This window comes from Toxotes jaculatrix, chromosome 11, assembly GCF_017976425.1.
Source record: "Toxotes jaculatrix isolate fToxJac2 chromosome 11, fToxJac2.pri, whole genome shotgun sequence".
Lineage (NCBI taxonomy): Eukaryota > Metazoa > Chordata > Actinopteri > Toxotidae > Toxotes > Toxotes jaculatrix.
In genome coordinates, this window is record NC_054404.1 from 19181452 (window position 1) to 19199949 (window position 18498).

The following is an 18498-nucleotide window of genomic DNA, read 5'->3' on the forward strand; positions in this document are numbered from 1 at the left end:
GCTAATCATTCTGATAATAATGTAATGCCCAAAGCACTTTGAGCAAATTGCGAACCATTGGTCATAGAAGGAAGCTTATCTCGCCACAAATATAGGTTAACATTTGAATGATTCCTGGTAATTCACGGACCTGTCAGTAGCCTGGCTCACCTCAATTAGAAATGCCCCACAACAGCTTGCTCTCGACTTGACTTCACTGCAAAGACTAACTGAGACTGCTATAACTCTTTAAACGTGTTCCACACCTTTAACTGCCACTATAACTGGAAAGTTTGCACAAAACAAACGCACTGCTAGCTTAAAATAGTAAATTTAACACCACATAGTACTAAACCGTCGTCTTACCAAAGACAGCCAATAAGAGCTTTTGTCTCGTCCTCGTGTTCAGATTTGTAAGAACAGGTTTGATTGGATAATATTCTAAACGCTCCCAGCGCTCAGCCAATAGGTGCTTTCTTATTGGGAACGTCACACTGTTTACCCGGAAGTTAGAGCCAGCTCTAACAACTGCTGTAAACATCTCTAATTTACCGATTTCTGATCGTTTTTTTTAGTTAAATGACAAAATACCGCATAATCTGACTGCAGACTACTGACTCGGAATGTACAGCGGACTTCTGCCTAAAGGTTTAACTGAAGACGACCTCAGTTCATGTGACGGTGAGGATGAGCAGGAGGATGATGCTGAGAAGAAAGCGGAGGGTGAGAAGTGTGAGAGCTCAGCTGGGGTAAACATCAGCTCAGTGGTGGAGACACAGTCGACTCACACTGCCAGTGTTGCAGATTCACCGACATGCAGTTTGCCTGGTATATCACAGGAAATGTGGCAAGTATGTTGTTGTGGTATGCAGTAAGTTGCAGTAAGCCTACGTACTCAGTCTGTGAAATACAAGCTAGCTGTGGTGTACCTGGGGTGTTGTTGTGACATTTGTCATTTCTGTTGCATCCTCAGCCCTGCATGAACCTAAGCTAACAAAATGTGATTAATCAAAAGTTTTTGAAGCCCTGCTGAACTATGTGCCTGTATCATATGTGTGCAATATGTGTACAGCAGAGGTCAATCAAGGGTTGTCATGATTTTGTGAATTCAGTTTGTGTGTGTGTGCGTGTGTGTGTTTAAGAAATTCCAGGATCTACGGAAGAAGAATAACGAAATGAAGACTTTGAAGGTCCCCAGAAAAAGAAAAAGAAGACATAAGAAAGGTGACAATACAAGTGACAATACAATAAATGCTATGCTTCAGTGACTACCCTTTTCAGTATATATTTTATCTTGTCCAGTGGCTAAAAATATTTCAATCAGTCTTTCAATCTGGCAAAAGGAGAGGGAAAATAAAAAAAACTATACTCTCACTGTGACCCATATTAGAGCTGTAGGCCACTATAATAGAGCACCTTCTTATATTCCTGTTATACCTCAATGCTGCTGTTTAGCTGATGTTTAGCTGATGTTTTTTTTTTTTTAATCAAACTGTCCTAAAGCATTTAACTGTCTTTTATGTCATTCAGCAGGAACAGAAAGTGAGCAGCCTACAGAGACAAGGTACCAAAATGTTACAATGCCACTCAGGGTAGTTTATTCAACACATTATCTGGCTACCAGTAAGCAACAAAAAGCTTATGAACACAACACTGTTTGGCAGCCAGCACTGATATCTCAAATGTCGAACCTTCACACCAACACATGAATGCACCAAACAGTCAGATTGTTTTTTCCAACTGAACTATCACACACTGATAGAAATCTTTAAAAATTTATTTGATGAATGCTGGATCTATGGTATGTCTTGGTAAATGTAATAGTAGTAAACATGCAAAAAATATTCAACATTTTTTAAATAATCTATATGCTAGCAAGTTCTGATTATTAACCAATGTAACATCAGAGTTGTGTTATGTTGAGGATGAAATGCGGCACAAGTGAACTCTTTCACAAAATGTTATCATGAAGTATGAAACATTATAATCATAATTTCAGTGAGACAGATTAAAATAAGAGATAGAAAGACAGAAATAAAGCAGAGTTAAAAGATGGACACAGAGTAGAACTTGTGAATATAATTTACCTTATGGCAATGCTGGTCTACATGTAATGAACATTAATGCACATTTTCTCTGTCAGCAGAGAGTGTCAGGAGGAACGGGAGAAGCACTGGGATGAGCTTAAGAAGTATTTTGGTGTAAATGATCGATTTGATCCCCCTGCATGTTCCAAACCCCCTCCGAAGGTAACAAAGACTCCTGCCTTCCAACTTATCTGCTAAGGTTTAATACTGTGTCTGTGGTAGCTGTTAGTAACACCTTCTCATCCTTTATGTTTCTGTGCCACTTTATGCTCTTATTGTTTTATGTGATATGACATATGGATTAGAAGAATCTTTAAAGTAACTCAGCCTGACACTGAGAAGAATAATAAGGATTATGTTTGGCTACATTTACTGATAAGATTAGGATGAATCTCCTTTCGTGTAGGGTTGAGATTAATGTGAGATGTAGGTTTTTCCTCTGCAAGAAAAAAAAAAGAAAATCCAAAGGAGAGAGTGTTAGAGTACCTGACACAGCTTCTGTGATTGCAACTAGAACATTTAAATAAATGGTTAGATAACAGATGGGCAGGTGCAACAACTTCTATGACATTCATAATTGAAGAAATTAAAACCAAGCATTCTTCCATTTGAATACATTTCTGCCCTTAAAGATGAATGAACATTTTGTGCAAAGGCTGGTAAATTGCCAATGAAGCAAAATATTTGCAAGCTTGATGAACATTATAGCTGACCCAGTGAATGGGAACTGTTCTCATTTCAATTTGAAATCCTTTTAATGATTATTTTGGAGTATTTTGTGCTTAATTTATCTCAGAGTAGCATAAAATTGAGTTTTTGCTGATTTTAGCCTCATTCTGAATAGGGCAACTATGAAAGGATAAAAGAAACGATTAACAAGCTGAATGAAACAGAACTTGTCACATCAACATAATGAGGGGCTCCTTCATCCCTCAAATGCAGTTCCTTGTAATTAATATGTCTTTTTTTATTTCTGCCAAGTCTTTCACACAGTCATTTGAGGAAAAAGCTGTTATAGCAGTCCGATGTAATTAATTCATCTGCTATCAGTGTTTCTGCAGTGACCTTAAAACACATTTCATAGTACAAAGGATGATGGTCCATCAGTTTGAGTTTTGTTTATGAGATACAATAGGTGATAATTGGGATCACTCGTCAGGTTGTATCAGTGTCAACTTCAAATTATAAGCAGAAAAATCAACTTTATGAAGGAAAACCAAGACCAAGCAACCAGAGTTGCTGAGAAAATTGTTTTACTAATTCTGAGTTTTTAAGTCTGATGGTATTGTCCTTGTACGTTCAAAGTTGAGTTAAGGTACTCAAACAATACATCAGAGGAGGCACATTAATAATTACAGCTTCTTTCCAGGGTATTTTTTTTTAACATGATGAAATTTTGGGGGCTGAAGAAATCTGGTTCTCTGCTTCCTCAGATAGGCTCATCATAGCAGAACTGCCTTGCCATCAGTAACCGGGGGCTTCTCCACACCCCCCACCCCCCCACTCGCTTAGGCCTGTAATGGAAATGTGTAATTAAAGAGTCACATTTATGTTTGGTAATCTCCTGTAGCATTTCTAAGATTTCCTCACTAATATCCAATCAAAAAGGTTTTCATTTGTGAAGGGAAATCTACATATTTGTAGTAATGGCAATCATATTAAAAATAAGGCCCTGGGGACTTTTGAAGTTACTCTTTGATTTTTTTTTTCTTTCTACCCCTATTTCAAAAAAAAAAAGTCAGAATTTTTTTTTTCTTCCCTCTTCTGCAGTCCGGCCTAGAAAAGAGCATAGAGAGGGCCGTAGCTGAAGGGGACATTGCAAAGGCAGAGGAGATGAGCGACAGACTCGCCACTCGAGAGGTACGTTGTGCTGATAAGAGATCTTTGGGGTGCTCCCGCTGTGACAAATCAGGCTAATGGATCCATGGCCATTTCTGCTGCAAAGACATAGAAGAACAAAAACACACGCAGACACCCACTATTCAGTCCTGCAGCCTTTTTCCATTGAGTTAATGGAAAGCCCTCCCCTTAGTTTTGAAGTGCTGCAGTGTCTAAAGGACTTTTGGCTCTGCTTTTTAATGAAGGGCACATTGCTTTCAAGCCAACTGTTAAATCATTCTCCAGGTAAGAGTTTCATACCTTTGAAGTGTACATGTCCCTAAATGCAGAGCCTGAAGTTTCGTAACTAACCGCCTTGGCAGTGGTTTGAAACTAATTTAGCATAAAATGTAGCCCACACACACATATAATTGTGGTTAAAAAGACATACAGCTGCGGTGTTACTTCTCCACTGGGGGAATTGCTGTACTTTGAGCATCAAAGTTAAACTTCTTTGTTTCATGATGCATGTTGCTTACAGCATCCCATAAGCTTTTTCGTTTAATAATAGCAGCAGCACAAACATGTAACATACTGTGGGCTCAGATTTCATTGTTGGTCGTGGATTGCAAAAGAGTTGTCAAGAACGTTCAGGAAATATTTTCCCCCGCTCTGAATTGCCATTGCAGCATTTCCATTTAATGATATTCTCTATGTTCCTCAACACAGAGACATGGTGGTCTCTCATATAATGTCATGGTCATCCACCTGTTTAGTATTGGTCACCTCCAATGATTTAAAATTGGTTTCTAAGAAATAAAGTTTTGTTGTCATTTTGGCATTGCAGACAGTTCTAAATACTATAATACCCATGAGCCTTGTTCGCCATCACTGTGGAGAAGATACCAGACAGAGACGCAGATCAAAGCTTTCGAAAACACATATTTCTTTGCCATTGCAACTGTGAACAAGGCACAGTGCTATCAGTGCGGCATTTTCTGGCAGAGAGTTAGCTGAAAACATTGATACCACTCTCATGTTTGCACACTAAATATGAAACTAATGAAAACGGAGGCAGTAGCCAGTTAGCTTAGCTTAGCACAAAGACTGGAAACAGCTGTGTAGGACTTCATCATCATTTTGCAACTCTGTAACACTGAAACTGTGAATCAGAAATCACAGGAAACACTGATTATCTGAATTTCAGACTCGATGCATCACCCAGAAAGATGATACTCTTCTTCACTTCAGAAAGTGTGTTTGCATGATATTAAATTTCTTAGTTTTTTAAAGAATAATGTTTTTATATTTTCATCGAAACATTTCCTGGAAAACACTCCTGATTGAGTAAGTAGGCTCCAAAAACAAGGTTCTGTGTTTAAACAAACAAAAAAAAAAAACAGTTTGTACTATTCACTGAATTGACATTACATGTGCGGTCCTGGTATCTCCAATGTGTAATAGACATTAGTGTGTACCATCTCCTTTCATATTCCTATCTTAACAGCTAGCAGAGTGGTCAAATATGGGGGAGTTAAATGAAAGCTCTTGTGAGTGGCACCTGCGCTGTACTTTCAGAAAGCCTCTTACAGCGCTGGTGGAATGGTTTTAGCCTGAGCCGAGGTTCTCGCCTCTCTGGCACCTGCCTCGCGTCTTGCCAGAACAGTGATGGGATGTGACAGCAGTCTGGCAGCCACAACTCATTGTTTAGCAGTGATAACTTCATTTCACAAGGGTAGTGAATTGACCATTTTGAAATCCCTGAAACCTAGGTGACGTAAAGTTGTACACCGTTAACTTTTGAGTACAAAGAAAGGCAGTGCTGAGTAAATGGAAGTGGCAGCTAAAAGCTTAAAAGTTTGAAGGATTTCCTGAATCAGGAAGGATTATGATATATCTTAGATGCTGACGTCTGTAATGCAGATGGCGTTAAAGACCAACATGTTTGTTTACAGCACTCCCGTTTACTTTTGACAGGAGCACTGTGACAAACATTTGGATCAATAATCCCCGCTGTGGCCAGAATCAATTTCAAGGTTATAATTGAGTGCCTCATTTGGTACGGAATGGCTTAGATGTTTAATTTGTTTACGGTCATAACACCAAGACATGACTGTGGCAGGCTTTTTACTGGAAGAATGGGAACAGGTTTTCTTTGCAAAAAATGCAAAAGCATTCCGACAGCTGTGAAGAACTAAAGAGGCCTGTTTGTCCCTCTAGGCATTGTTTTGTAAAGAAAATGCTGGTATATGTTGGATGACAATGTTTCAGTGTATTTTCATCCTCAATCTAACGGTTTCCCACTTATCTCCTCAAAGCAAAGGGAAATGGAAGGAAGATAGAGTGCTTGCTGTCACAATCCTCCTTTTTATAGGACGAAAATGTTTGTTTCTGCTGTTTTGAGCTCCCTCAAATCAATTAATGATTTCCATTTGCTCTACTTTCTTCTTCTTAATCTGAACATTAAAACAGTTTGGTAAAAACCTGTTTTGAAGGCTCCTTACAAATTCGGAGATATGCGCTCTTTCATCTGTCAAACTTCTGAGACACGCTGCTTGGATATTGCAGGTTGTGTTTTTTTATTCTCATTACAGTTTTTAAATATTTCTCAAGGCTGTAAGTCTTTGTTTTAGATGAATTCACGAAGACATCCTCTATTTTTTGAGTGAAAGTACCAACGCCCCCGAAGATGGTGCAAAGAAATCACATCCCCTTTTAGGTAACAAAATATTATTAATGCCTACATAGCTCAGACAAAGCTCCCTAATGTATTCCTTTGAACAGTTCAGATACAGTTTCTTTTCTCATAAAGATGTCTGTTGATCCCTCTGAGCAGGTTTAGATTTCTTTCCACAAGTATTAGAAGACACAAAATAATGTGAAAATCTTCTTGTCTCCTCATAGTCCTAGTAGTTTGGTGGATGAAATGGTGCAAGTCCTCCAGTTAAGAAGACTGGGTCTCCGTCCTTTGATTACTGCACATTATTTTACACTACTGCAAGTTGCAAATGGGGTAATTAATTCTGTAATTAGCATAACAGTAATTGACTGGCACATACTGTTTAAATGGCTAAAAACCTGTCAGGAGCCTTGATTCCAGCAGCTCAAATTTGACAGATTGATTCTGCAGCCATTCCTGGGAAATGAGCCAGTGCAAAGGCTGATGACTGTTCAGTAATACAAGGCATGATGGGGCTTCCCATGTCATGTAAAGTGTGACCTACATGGAAATCTGTAATATATTGCTTTGGTTTCATTCTGCCATAAATAATACTTACAGTGATACACAAGTACATATCTTTCCATTTACTTGAAAACTTTCTTTGTCTGTAGCAAATTTCTGCACCAAGACTTTGAAAGGACATTGATCCAAAAGAACCATGCCTACAAATCATGGCAGAATTTTTTTTTTTTTTTTTTTGGAAGAAAATGCCTTTAGGACAGTGACTAAGATGTGTCCTTTTATCTTGCTTCATTACATCTGGCATTAACAAATCTGGTTTGAGACAAAATAGTTAAAGTCTTAGACAAATGTAGTGAAATCAACTCTGAACTGAACACATTTTGAATTAACAAAACCAAACTTTGTCAGAGCCAGGTCACGATCAACTGCAGACTGTATCTGATTTACACATACAAGAAAAAGTTTGATCCCCACAATTGATCCCTGTGGAACGCCACATGTGACCGCTCCTGGATCTACATCATTTTAACCAACCAACTAGTATGTTATCACTCCCAGTAACCTCACTACATGAGATAAAATGGTTTACTGAATTAAAAGTCTTTAGAAGGCAGATTACAGCCATGTGATTTTATGAAACTGGTTTGGTATTGCTAGTAAAATTTAGTACTAAACATATAATGATCCTTTGTATGACATTTAGAGACAGAACTTTTATTCGTGTTTTCATTCAGTATTGTACAAACATAACGAAGAATGATAAAAATCAACTCAGCAAGGCAAAACCAGCTTTTTGTATTTTATGCTCAGCTACTGTACAGTGCTTTCTTTGTCACACTAATCCACCCTCTCATATTTCATTCAACTTCAGCCTTACAATAAATAATTACTCCCTTTTTTTCTCTTTATAAAACAGAGTCACAGAGGTCTTTTGAAATAGTCAGGAGCTGTACTTTATATACAGTAAGTGGGTATATTTCCCCACAAAAGACCGTCACGCCATGTTAGAGCTTACAGTTCCCCCATAGCACTCATCACAGCTATTAGAGTGGCATTACCACTTCAAAACAGAAACTCTCTATAGTCTGTCACAATAGTGGGTGTCAAGTCCATTTCATGACTTCCAGGAGCTAAAGAATATGAAATATAAAAAAGTAGTTCCATCTCCTGAACCAACAGCATATGGCACCACGCACAAAGACGTATGTATGTTTTTCTCTTCAGTCAGTGCACAAGAGTGAGACACTACAGAGGGTCAGTATATTTCAGATACACCTGGTGTTGAACCATCACTGTCTTATGTTGTTAGAGCAGTGTTTGCCAGAATGTGAACACTACATGCCATGCTAGTGTAGTCCTTCACACAGCAGACCCAGTCGTTCAGATTATTAATTAAAGTTATGATAAAACTTTAAAAAAATTGTTTACTACAATAAGCTGACCACGTTGTTGCATTCATAGAACTGTTCATTCAGTGCTTGATTCACTGGCTGCATTTCCATCCCCTAACCCAGTCACTGGCTGTAATCCAGTTAAGGGTCTCATTCAGGTTTAACTGATTACACTGACCTTTCCAGCCCAGGAGTTTCCCAGTTGTTATGAATGAAACTGTTTACATCCTCTAGCCTTTTTACGATGGTTCTGTCCTGCGAAAACACCACTTTGCAGCAATGGCATATTCTTGTTATGTCTACCTGCATGGTGAATTAGTCATTATAACTGCGTTCGTGTTACGTTGTGGGTGCTATTACTGGTCTTTTTGTGCCTGTGTTGTTGTAGATTGGTAGCTGCTTGCCTGATACCCTCTGACTCAACAAAGTTTCTAATCTAGCCTCATTTTTTGTCCAGTGGGTCCAGTGGCGTCCTGTGCTCTGGATGGTTTTTGGGTGGTGAGCCTCTCTTTAGACTCTGTTTTGGGCTTGATTAACTTCATCCTTCTATATTGTTTAAAAAAGTGGTCCCTTCTAATGGTTAGATCACTTAATATGCAATAATTAACCATATGAATATGTATTAACGGGAGCCATTTATGGTTCAGCGTTTGAACGTACGGTTGGTTATAATATCCCTCATTATGTTCCAGCTCGTATTTCAATAGAAGCAGCAGCTGAAAGGAAAAGCCCCACTGTCCTTGAAATCTACCCTTTGGAAAGCCTCGCTTAAATGCTGTAAAACAAAGGTGGCGCGGCATTTTGTCGGAGGAGACATGGTGGCTTAGTTGAAACAAAGAGCTGAACTAAGAGTGTTTCATGATATTTATGTTATTTAACACCTTTTTTCTTCTCACCACCTTCTCCCTGCCATGCCCCCGTGTTTGTAATCAAAAAATTCATGAGCCGCGCTTTTGTGAGAAGTGAGCTTTATCAGATTCTGACTTTCCCCGCCCCACATCAGAGAAGGAGGCCGACTCTCTCTCCCCTGCAAGCCCCCCCCCAGGCCACCTCGCACAGAGTTTAGGGAAACTCTCCTCTTTGTTCATTTTTCCTTCAGCATAAGCAATTTATCACTGAATGAACTTTTATTGTATCTCTGGATGACTCACATTAAATTTTCGCCCATTAATTTTGAAATGGATTTTGAAATGGGTACTAAGCTTTTATCAAATGCCTGGGAATCTCATTTGGATTATTGTATTTCATTAATTACTTGATAGACAAAGCATACTTTTCAATGTAGATTTGTGTGCTGTTTAATTAATTAGCATGTTTTCTCTTTTAATTAAAGCCATTTTTTTAAATTAAAGCCCACAGCAAAACACATATATAATTTGTTTGTAATTAGGCCTTAATTGGTGGTAGTGGAAGCTTAGCACCCTCGGTTTCTTTTTTCATGATTGCCATTTTATTGCCAGTCACTCATTAATTAAACTGTTTTTTCTAATTAGCTTATAAAACTGTTGATGGCATATTATTGTAAGTGTGAGTTCAAAGCTTGCTAATAAGCCTACCCTACTCAGAAGAGGCGAGATAATGGAATGTGCACGAGGCAGGCGAACTTTCAGAGATTTTTTTTTTCTTTTTTTTTTTTCTACTCCCGAAAGATGACATGTCATGTGTATCTAGCATCAGATTACTAGAAGAGAAAATGGAGACATGCCTGTTCTACTGTGCCTTCCCCCGGAGTGACTTTCTTTTAGCTTGCCATGTAATTCTGTTTGTCAAAGTGCAGGCAAGATTACAAAAAGCTTTTATGAGGCTGCCCCATAAAGACTGATAAACTTTGGTTAGAACAGTGTGGAAATATACCACCCATCTAAGCACTGTAATGGGAAATAATGATATAATGTAACTGTGCTATTGTAACTATGCTTTCACATTACAAATTGAATAACTGTGACGTCTCCATTGCTAAATTTAGTAGTGGAGCAGTTGTTACTGAAGTAATTCAGAGGGACAGACTTTGTGTTACTATCAAACTCCCAATGAGCTGTTCATTCCACCACTGATGACCAAAGGTGGAACATTTACTATATATAAGTGCAACTTTCAGGTACTTTCACTTTACTTGACTTTACTTGACTTTAGACTACAATTACTATATTGCATCACTGAAATATTGCACTTGTCATCTTTACACGATGATGAGCTTAAAAAAATATGATGCATTGTTATATAATAATCCGCCCAACACTACAGAGACTTTGCTGAAATGGTTAAATTATAAATCAATTAGTCGAACAAAAGCAAATCAGTCAACAGCTATTTTGATAACCGATTAATTGTTTATTTCCTGTTTACTGCAAAAATGCCAAACATTTCATAGATCAGATCCAGCTTCTTACATATGAGGATTTGAGGACTGTTGATTGGCAATTTAATGATGGCGCTTTGGGCTCTGGCAAATTGTAATGGGCATTTCTCCATATAACAATAAATCAAGAAAACAATCAGCCAGTTAATCAAAAGTCATCATTTGTTTCAACCCTCCTTAATCCATTAATCCTCCATTAATGCATCAGTAAGAATGATCTAATGATAAATCTTTTACTGTTGATATTTTTAGTACATTTTCCATACTTAGTCACTTTTACTTAAGTAACACTTTCAATGTAGAACTTTCACTAGTAATGGAGAATTTTTACAGTATAAAACGATGTGAATACTTCCTGCACCACTGTGATCAGCAGATTGGCAGCAATTTTGATAGCTGTTTAAAAGTCCAAGTTATTAATTAAACAAAAATGGCAAGAGACTTTACTGGCTCCTGCTTCTCAGTTGTGCAGTTGTTTTTCTTTGTGGTCTGTGATACTAAAAGGAATATCTCTCTGTTGGTCAGACAGAATAAGAGATATTAAAACCCTACCATGGACTCTTTAGAACTTCTTCTATAATCAGTCAATTAATTGATAATGAAAATAATTGTGAGTCATAGCCACACTACAAAAATAGCACTATTTAACACTTGAGGTATGCATGGTCACACCAGATGATGTTGTAAATCACTGTCACCTTTATTGACTTTTGTAAGACATGAAATTCAGATTGATTTGCAGTCTTTGTGTTTAGTCTATTACTTTACTTTTCAGAGTAGACTAACTGAATGAAACGTTGCATTTCTTCCTATTCAATGTGATATGGGTGGTATTGATTGACCTCTTGATCTTTTGACCTTCCCTGTGTTGCTGAAACACATTGTTCTTCCCCCTCCGCCTCAGTTCTAAGAAATTATGCTGAAATAACAGGCGAGCTGCCTAATCTGATATTCATTCCTTTCTTATATAGCCCCGCTTTCCAAAGTTGACTAAGGCCACATTATTTAGGCATTAAGGTAGTGTGATAAGGGAATTAGGCTGGTCATTAATCGTTTACACGTCAAATGCAGCAGAGCAGCTTGGGGAGGTGATTTAGTGAGGCAAAGCCATATAGCCCTTGTTAATCCACCTCTCACACGTTTTAATTGGAAGAGGCTTCCTGGATAGGAAATTTATGAATGGGTTTAAGGCCATTTCTTCTTTAAAGCCATCGTTTATTTCATATTGTTAATAGGAGCTTTAACACTTTATCCACATGGAGAAGCATTTTTCTCATCTTTCATTCAGCTATTGTCTTTTTCCACTTGCTGTTTAATTGCCACAGTGTTTTGGTGAACCCTGGGCTGCTCAGAAAGACTTCCTAATGCTTCCTCCATTTATCAAGCACCTCAGAAATGATGCAAGAGAACAGACACACAGATGAAAACAGAGTGTGAAACTGTTGTTAAGATAGTATATGGCTTAAACAGCAGCAATGCTGAATTTTTTTTTTTTTTTGTATTGAGGCCCCATGTTTGGGTCTCCACTTGAATCTCCATGACGACCCAAACATGAATGAACAGAAAACGGTACTATTGACTTAACCCTCCTAGTGGCCTTAAGCTGCTGCTGCTGCAGTGCCAACATTGTGCACGATGAATTTTTTTGCCTTCAAATCTTCCAAAGGTCAGAGTATTAATCCTCTGAATAAACCTTGTTTTTAACAGGGCTGCGCACAGGCCACACAAGAGAGAGGCGCAGAAACATGCCTGTGATGGACACTTAATTGTATATTAATATGTGGTGGAGTGGGAAGAATTGCCTTTTAGGAGCCACATAAACAAAGAATGCAGGAGGTTTCCTGTCTCCTGCCTTTATTCCAGCTTTGTAGTTTCATTCTTATTTTTCACCAGCCTCTGATGTGAAAGGATTTGGCACTAAGATGCACGCAAGGGGAGGGGGAAGAAAAATCCTGAAAAGTGGATCAAAAAAGTAAATGAAAAATAATGTCATATTACTGAAAATATGAGAGGCTAATTTGTGCCGACTTTTTGCTAATTTTGTTCTCGCCACAGAAAGAGGAGCCGTCACCTGCTCGGCGCCACAGCGCTGACAGTGCCAGTGATCCATGAAATAAGCTGCCGCTGGCTTTGTTCAGATAAGAATGAACAAATCTGCACAATGTACTGCTCTCGGAATCTCATTTTCATACTTGCATGCAGGCTAAAAGAAATAAGCTGTTTGCAGGCTTGATTAATCAGACATTTGAGGGGTTTTTTTTGTCTCTTTGATCTGTTCTGTCTCCTAGGTAACTTGGTTGACATTAATGTTGAGCCCCAGTAAAGACCATCAGGGATTGTAGACCAAACTGATAAAATAAGGGGAAAAAAATTAAAGACCTTTAATGTTTTAAATATAGTAAAGGCTATGTTGTGAATTTAAAAGAGGGGGAAATGAGGGGCATGGAAGTGGGTTTTAATTTTGCTTTTGGAATGTTTGGGAAGGCGTGTTTTCAAGACCTTTTGCATTTCAAATGCAACCCCACAGGAGAGCAGGTTAATGTGGGTAATCCTCATGTAGGAAAAAAGAAAAATCTCTGCCTGTAAATCTCCAAATGAAACCATTTAGCATCATGCAGTTTCATTTGATTTGCTCCCGGAATGAGCCAATGTGTTTTTTTTTTTTTTTGCAAACACAGAGAGCAGGAGCTGTTCTTGGATTTGTCAACAATTGAATAAACGTCTGGTTTATAATCTCAGCATGCATCAGAGCCACTCAAAAGCATTTAGCACCTACACCACTCCAACAAGGAGCAGGGAACACACCCTGGTGTGGTTTTATCTGCTCGCAAAACCAACTGCAAATGTAAGAGCAATCACCTGTTCTCTCTCTCTCTTTAAGAGGAGAAAACATGATTCTGAGAAATTTAAAACCTACAAAAAATGGCAAAGAACTGGAGAACTGTCATAGCATGTACGCTTCAGGTTATGCAGATGCTTTCACAAATCTTCCAGTGACTGTATAGATGAATGCCTTGAGGGCCCTGCCGGAGCCCAGTACTTGCAGCCAGCCGAAGCCCTTATCTTAAATCCAAGCAAAGTACCATTAATCTTTTTGAAAGACCTTTATGGCTTTTAATGTATCCCAAATTAGAACATTTTACACCCTTGGTTCCTGAAATATGGTGATAAAAAGCCTTTAGAGTTTAATTTTTCCTGCCTGCTCGCTCTGACCTGCTTAATCCCAGCATGCATTAGGAGATATTTTAGTTTCAGTCTTTCTAATAAAGTTTATCCCACTTAATTATAATTGAAACATTTTTTTTCCAGCAGGTCTTTTTTTTTTTTTTCAAGTGGCGCAGTGGTGGCACATTTCTTCATTACCTTAAGACTTCCTTTCCCCCCTGATTGTACTCTGAATATTACAGAGAATTACCCAAAGGTTTGGTGAAATTGTTCCAAGTTGTTTATCAAAGTTTGCCTTTGCTTGAATAATAAACCTATCTCAGGAGTGACAGAGGAGGCAGGATTTTTCCCTTTGTTTCGCCGTGCTTCTGTGTGACTGGGGTTATTGGGATTATTCTGCTTCACAATACACACGTCTTCCCTGGGATTTGAATGTTTGCCTCTTGCAGTCACGGTCATTCTCTTCACTTCAGATTTCAGAGACTGCCTGCAGTACTCCAAACACTTTTACACTGGTGATGAGCGAAAAATGCCATTGCAACATTTTTGAGACAGAGGGAGGGAAAAAAAATTGAACATTGTTTCTCGTCGTTTATTTAGTCGGTTATTTCATTTGCACATTAAGCAAGAAAAAAAAAAAGACGTAATCAAAAAGAAACAATGTGCAGGAGAGACTAAAAGCCAGGAGCATAAAAATATGAAAACACCTCAAACAAAAGGCAAAATAGATTATAATGATATTTAGAAAACAATGCTCCTGTAATTTATGCAGCTATGGGACACTTCACCCCCACATAAAACACACACACATGCACACACACACACACAAATATACACACTATATACGTTGACTGTTTCAGCTTTAACGTGCATTTCACAAACAGGAAATTTTTCATCACCTGTTTGTAATAAAAAATAATACCTACTAAAACCATCAGTTGTCGTAAGCAGAATTATCGTAGTGAGAATATTATTGAAGTTATATGTTCATTACACATATAAAATTTCCTGATGTTACTCTTCAAACATTTATTTACATTTTCACATTTTTTTGTGCTGCTGCTTCTTCTTGTTGCGTCATGTTTGACTTACTAATTTTGGTATTTGCTGTATGTGTTTCTCTGCCGTAGACATCTGTAACACATTGTGCAAGATGAGTTACTTTCTGTGAAGTGCTGTATGCCATACCAGATCTCCAGTCCTAATGCCATGTAAAAATTGTTAAATGTCAGAATAGTAGGACAGCATTCACGTGTTGTTCAGCTCAATAAGGTTTTTTTTTTTTTTTTTTTTTTTTGCTGTGGTGTGGAGGAGGCAGCAGAGACACTGACGAGAAGCCGCCCTGACACATCAGTCAGAAAGCTTTTGGTTGCAACAGACTGATTTCAATTCTCTAATGGACCTCTCCTCTGTCTACCTCCAAATAGCTGGCTGTGAAAATCGCTCAAGCCGCTGATTGCCGTGACTTTGTGCAGCGCAAACAGGAAGAGGAAGCTTTGAGGGCAGCGCAGAAAAGGAAGAAGGAAATAGTCTGGGGGTACGACGTTTCTCTGTGTCCTGATGTTTGTGTTTGCTGTCTTATCTGCCACTCTGGATCCAAGTACAGTTAAGATGCTGAAGCTCGCATTAGCTGGTCTTTGATTACTTGTGCGCAGATTGAAGCTGACTGTTTGTACTTTGCAGCCTGAAATATTCATTCAGTAATTTAATGTTTTTTTTTTCTGTGTTGTAGGTTTGAGGCGAAAAAACGATGGGAAACCAAAAGCAACATGGGCTACATGTGACAAACAAAACGGGAAAGGCCGCAAGCTTTTTTTTTTTTTTTTTTTAATGTTAATTTTGATAAAAGTGGTGGGGGTTTTTTTTATGGCGAACTGATCCTGTTTCTTTTTTATTCTCTTTGTATATTTTGAAGACTTTCACACCAGCAGAATGTGAGGGGGGGAAAGTCACCCAGTTGTCTGAGGAAAAACCCATCCAGGGAGTACAAGAGAGAGAAGAAATTATGGAGCATTCAAATTAATTCCTAAGGCGCCCATTGGTGTCTGCATTGTGTTATTTTTCATTACATTTCAGTGATTTGAGCTTTCTGGCCTTTTTTTCCCCCTTCAAATTAAATCTGGTGTACATTACTGGATGATGCGTTTATTTATTGCTGTAAAGTGGGTTAATCATGAAGGCGCTCCTTTCTTCTTCTGAGGAAGAGAAAGGGAAGATTAGGGCCCTAATGCAATGTACAGGATAATGTGCGATAGGATTTGGGAGTAGAAAATGAAATTTGGCTGCTGTAAACTGTTGTGAGCAGTCGTAAACTGGAAGTTGAGTGAACGGTGTGTGTGTAGGGGGGAGAGGGGCGGGGGTGTTGTGTGAGACATGAAACAGAGGCTTTGCTGTTGGCCATCACCCATGCTGGGAGACATGCTATTGTTTCTCTGCCCGAACAAGAGGCACGCGCTGTTTCTCGAAGCCTACACTCGCCGCTCATTGTTTGATGAGCTCTCTTCAGCATCTGTAAACTCGTCTTAAACCGTTGATTCCTCTCGCTGTTACTTTGATCTTTTTTTGATCTGCAGTGTTCGCCTCCACGGCTACTCAACACTTCTGAAATGCTCATTCAGATTCCAGGAAGTGTTAATTGCAAACAGCATGCAAAAAAAAAAGCACAAAAATGATAATTACTTTTATTCATAATGCTTGCTTATATTTTTTTCAATCATAGAAAATGATTGCTTTGCTTCAAGGTAATGAGAATTAAAATTAATCCACCTAAGTTGTTTGCATTGCACATATTTGGGCACTTCGTCCCCTGGTGAGGAACTGTGCTCTCATAACTTTGCTGTGTAGGCTGAATCAGTGCGAGGAAAAATTAGCAGAACATCAGCAATAAAAGTTTGCAGGCAATTATCATACAAAACACCTGAGCTGAAGAAACTCAGATATGACATGAGCATAAGAACTGAATTTATTTTTTTGTTTTTGTATCATTTCACATTAAAGCGAATCACGTGACTGTGTATCTGAGAAGCTGTCAGTTGGTGAGAATTGGTGCTAATTAAACTATTAATTATCTCTGTAATGAGATGTGAGTTAAAACTGTGTTAAGCACATCAAAGTGCGACATGGGATTTCTTCACTTTGATGACTGCTATGAAAAATATATCTTGACTGAGGAGTGAGAAAACATCAGAGATGCTTCATTAATGGGACAAAAGGAAGCAGAATTTTAGGGCCTTTGAAACTCTTGATTAACTCCACAAGGACAACGTCACAGTTTCATGGTTTGTTTTATTTGCAGAGAACTACTGGATGCAGGTTTGATTATGGCAACGTCTCAGAGAAAAGTTATATTATGTTTGAGCTGTTTTTAGAGAACGTTTATCCTGAATCGCCGGCCTGAATCAAAAAGAATCAAGGCAAAAAAGCATGAGTGTGAGTATCATTTTTCCATATGTAAAAGTCATGTAGCCATTTTTTATTTTCAAGCTCGTAGTTGTCAGTGAACACGACCAGTGCTGATCCAAGAGCAGCGCGGTGCCGTATCAATAGCATCTCACTTAATTAATCTCTTTGAACACAGGATAATGCCTTGAGCACAGATGATTCTGCTTTTAAACTGGAAAATCCACTTCCCCCTCTCGTCATGTAGAGGAGCTGTTTTCAGTAGTCTGTTACTGGAGGCCAATCTTAGCCCCCTGACCTAGGCTGATTTGTTGTGAAACGCAGAGACAAATTCCTTGGGCATATGTCGAACCACTTCTAGGAAAAGTGTTTGTTGTGTGGGCGCAGGGTAAAAGAAAAAAAAACAACAACAACAATCCCATTAAATGGTTAGAAAGCTGTTATTGTATGAAAGGAAACATATGTTGCTGGTAACAAGACATCAGCACTATCACTTGCTGCTATCACCAGCTAGAAGAGGATTAACTCAAAGAAGAGATCTCAGAGATGCAGCTGATAAAGGCTAGCGATGTTCACAACATGTCACACCTAACACCAAGTGTAGCTCAGGGAAATGTGGCGTTGTGCAGGTAATGTTCAGCGCTTCTGATAAAAGTTTAGCTGCAAAGCTGATTTGTTGTCTAAGTAGAACTTTTTTTTTTAATAATTCGTCTAAAAAGAAATTGCCGGAGTTGGATTTTCCCTGTAAAGGTTTCAATTAATTAAAAATCTGAAATACTTTGCCTTCATAAACTTAGTGTAGATTTTAAAGAGGACGCGTTGGTACGGTGGCCCTGAGGGGCAAAACACAACAACATTACACAAAGCGTATTGACAAAATAGAAAACACAAACACAACAATACTGTAGAAATATGACAGAATATGACATATGAGTATTTCAGAAAACACAGGAACATTTCAGAAAATACATTACCAGATAAATACTAACATCATTATCAAATTTGTAATGTTATCATGTTTTCTATTTTGATAATTTAATAATTATTTATGTTTTGTCCATATTGTTGTGTTTGTCACTTCAGGGCCACAGTGAAAACCCCTAAATATTGTGTAAT

General features: G+C 38.4%; 1 protein-coding gene across 4 annotated transcripts; it reads left to right on the top strand.

Annotated features, from left to right (window-relative positions):
- Positions 1-487: 487 nt before the first annotated feature.
- fam204a (family with sequence similarity 204 member A) lies at positions 488-16999 on the top strand. Of its 4 annotated transcripts, none has more exons than XM_041049049.1 (7): positions 488-830; positions 1122-1203; positions 1510-1543; positions 2123-2228; positions 3837-3926; positions 15411-15520; positions 15716-16999. In XM_041049049.1, exons 1-7 carry the CDS (start codon positions 603-605, stop codon positions 15765-15767), a joined length of 702 nt encoding a protein of 233 aa, XP_040904983.1. In that variant the 5' UTR covers positions 488-602; the 3' UTR covers positions 15768-16999. The 4 variants fall into 4 exon arrangements, with proteins under 4 accessions (XP_040904983.1, XP_040904984.1, XP_040904985.1 ...); XM_041049050.1 differs by having other exon boundaries at positions 2126-2228; XM_041049051.1 differs by having other exon boundaries at positions 1513-1543.
- The last annotated feature ends 1499 nt before the right edge of the window (positions 17000-18498 follow it).

What these genes read in the sequence shown, in the direction of transcription:
- fam204a (XM_041049049.1), top strand. Translation starts at nt 603, where the DNA reads ATGTACAGCGGACTTCTGCCTAAAGGTTTAACTGAAGACGACCTCAGT. An exon ending in TATCACAGGAAATGTGGCAA is followed by an intron (nt 831 to 1,121) that starts GTATGTTGTTGT and finishes TGTGTGTTTAAG; the next exon opens with AAATTCCAGGATCTACGGAA. An exon ending in AAAAAGAAGACATAAGAAAG is followed by an intron (nt 1,204 to 1,509) that starts GTGACAATACAA and finishes TATGTCATTCAG; the next exon opens with CAGGAACAGAAAGTGAGCAG.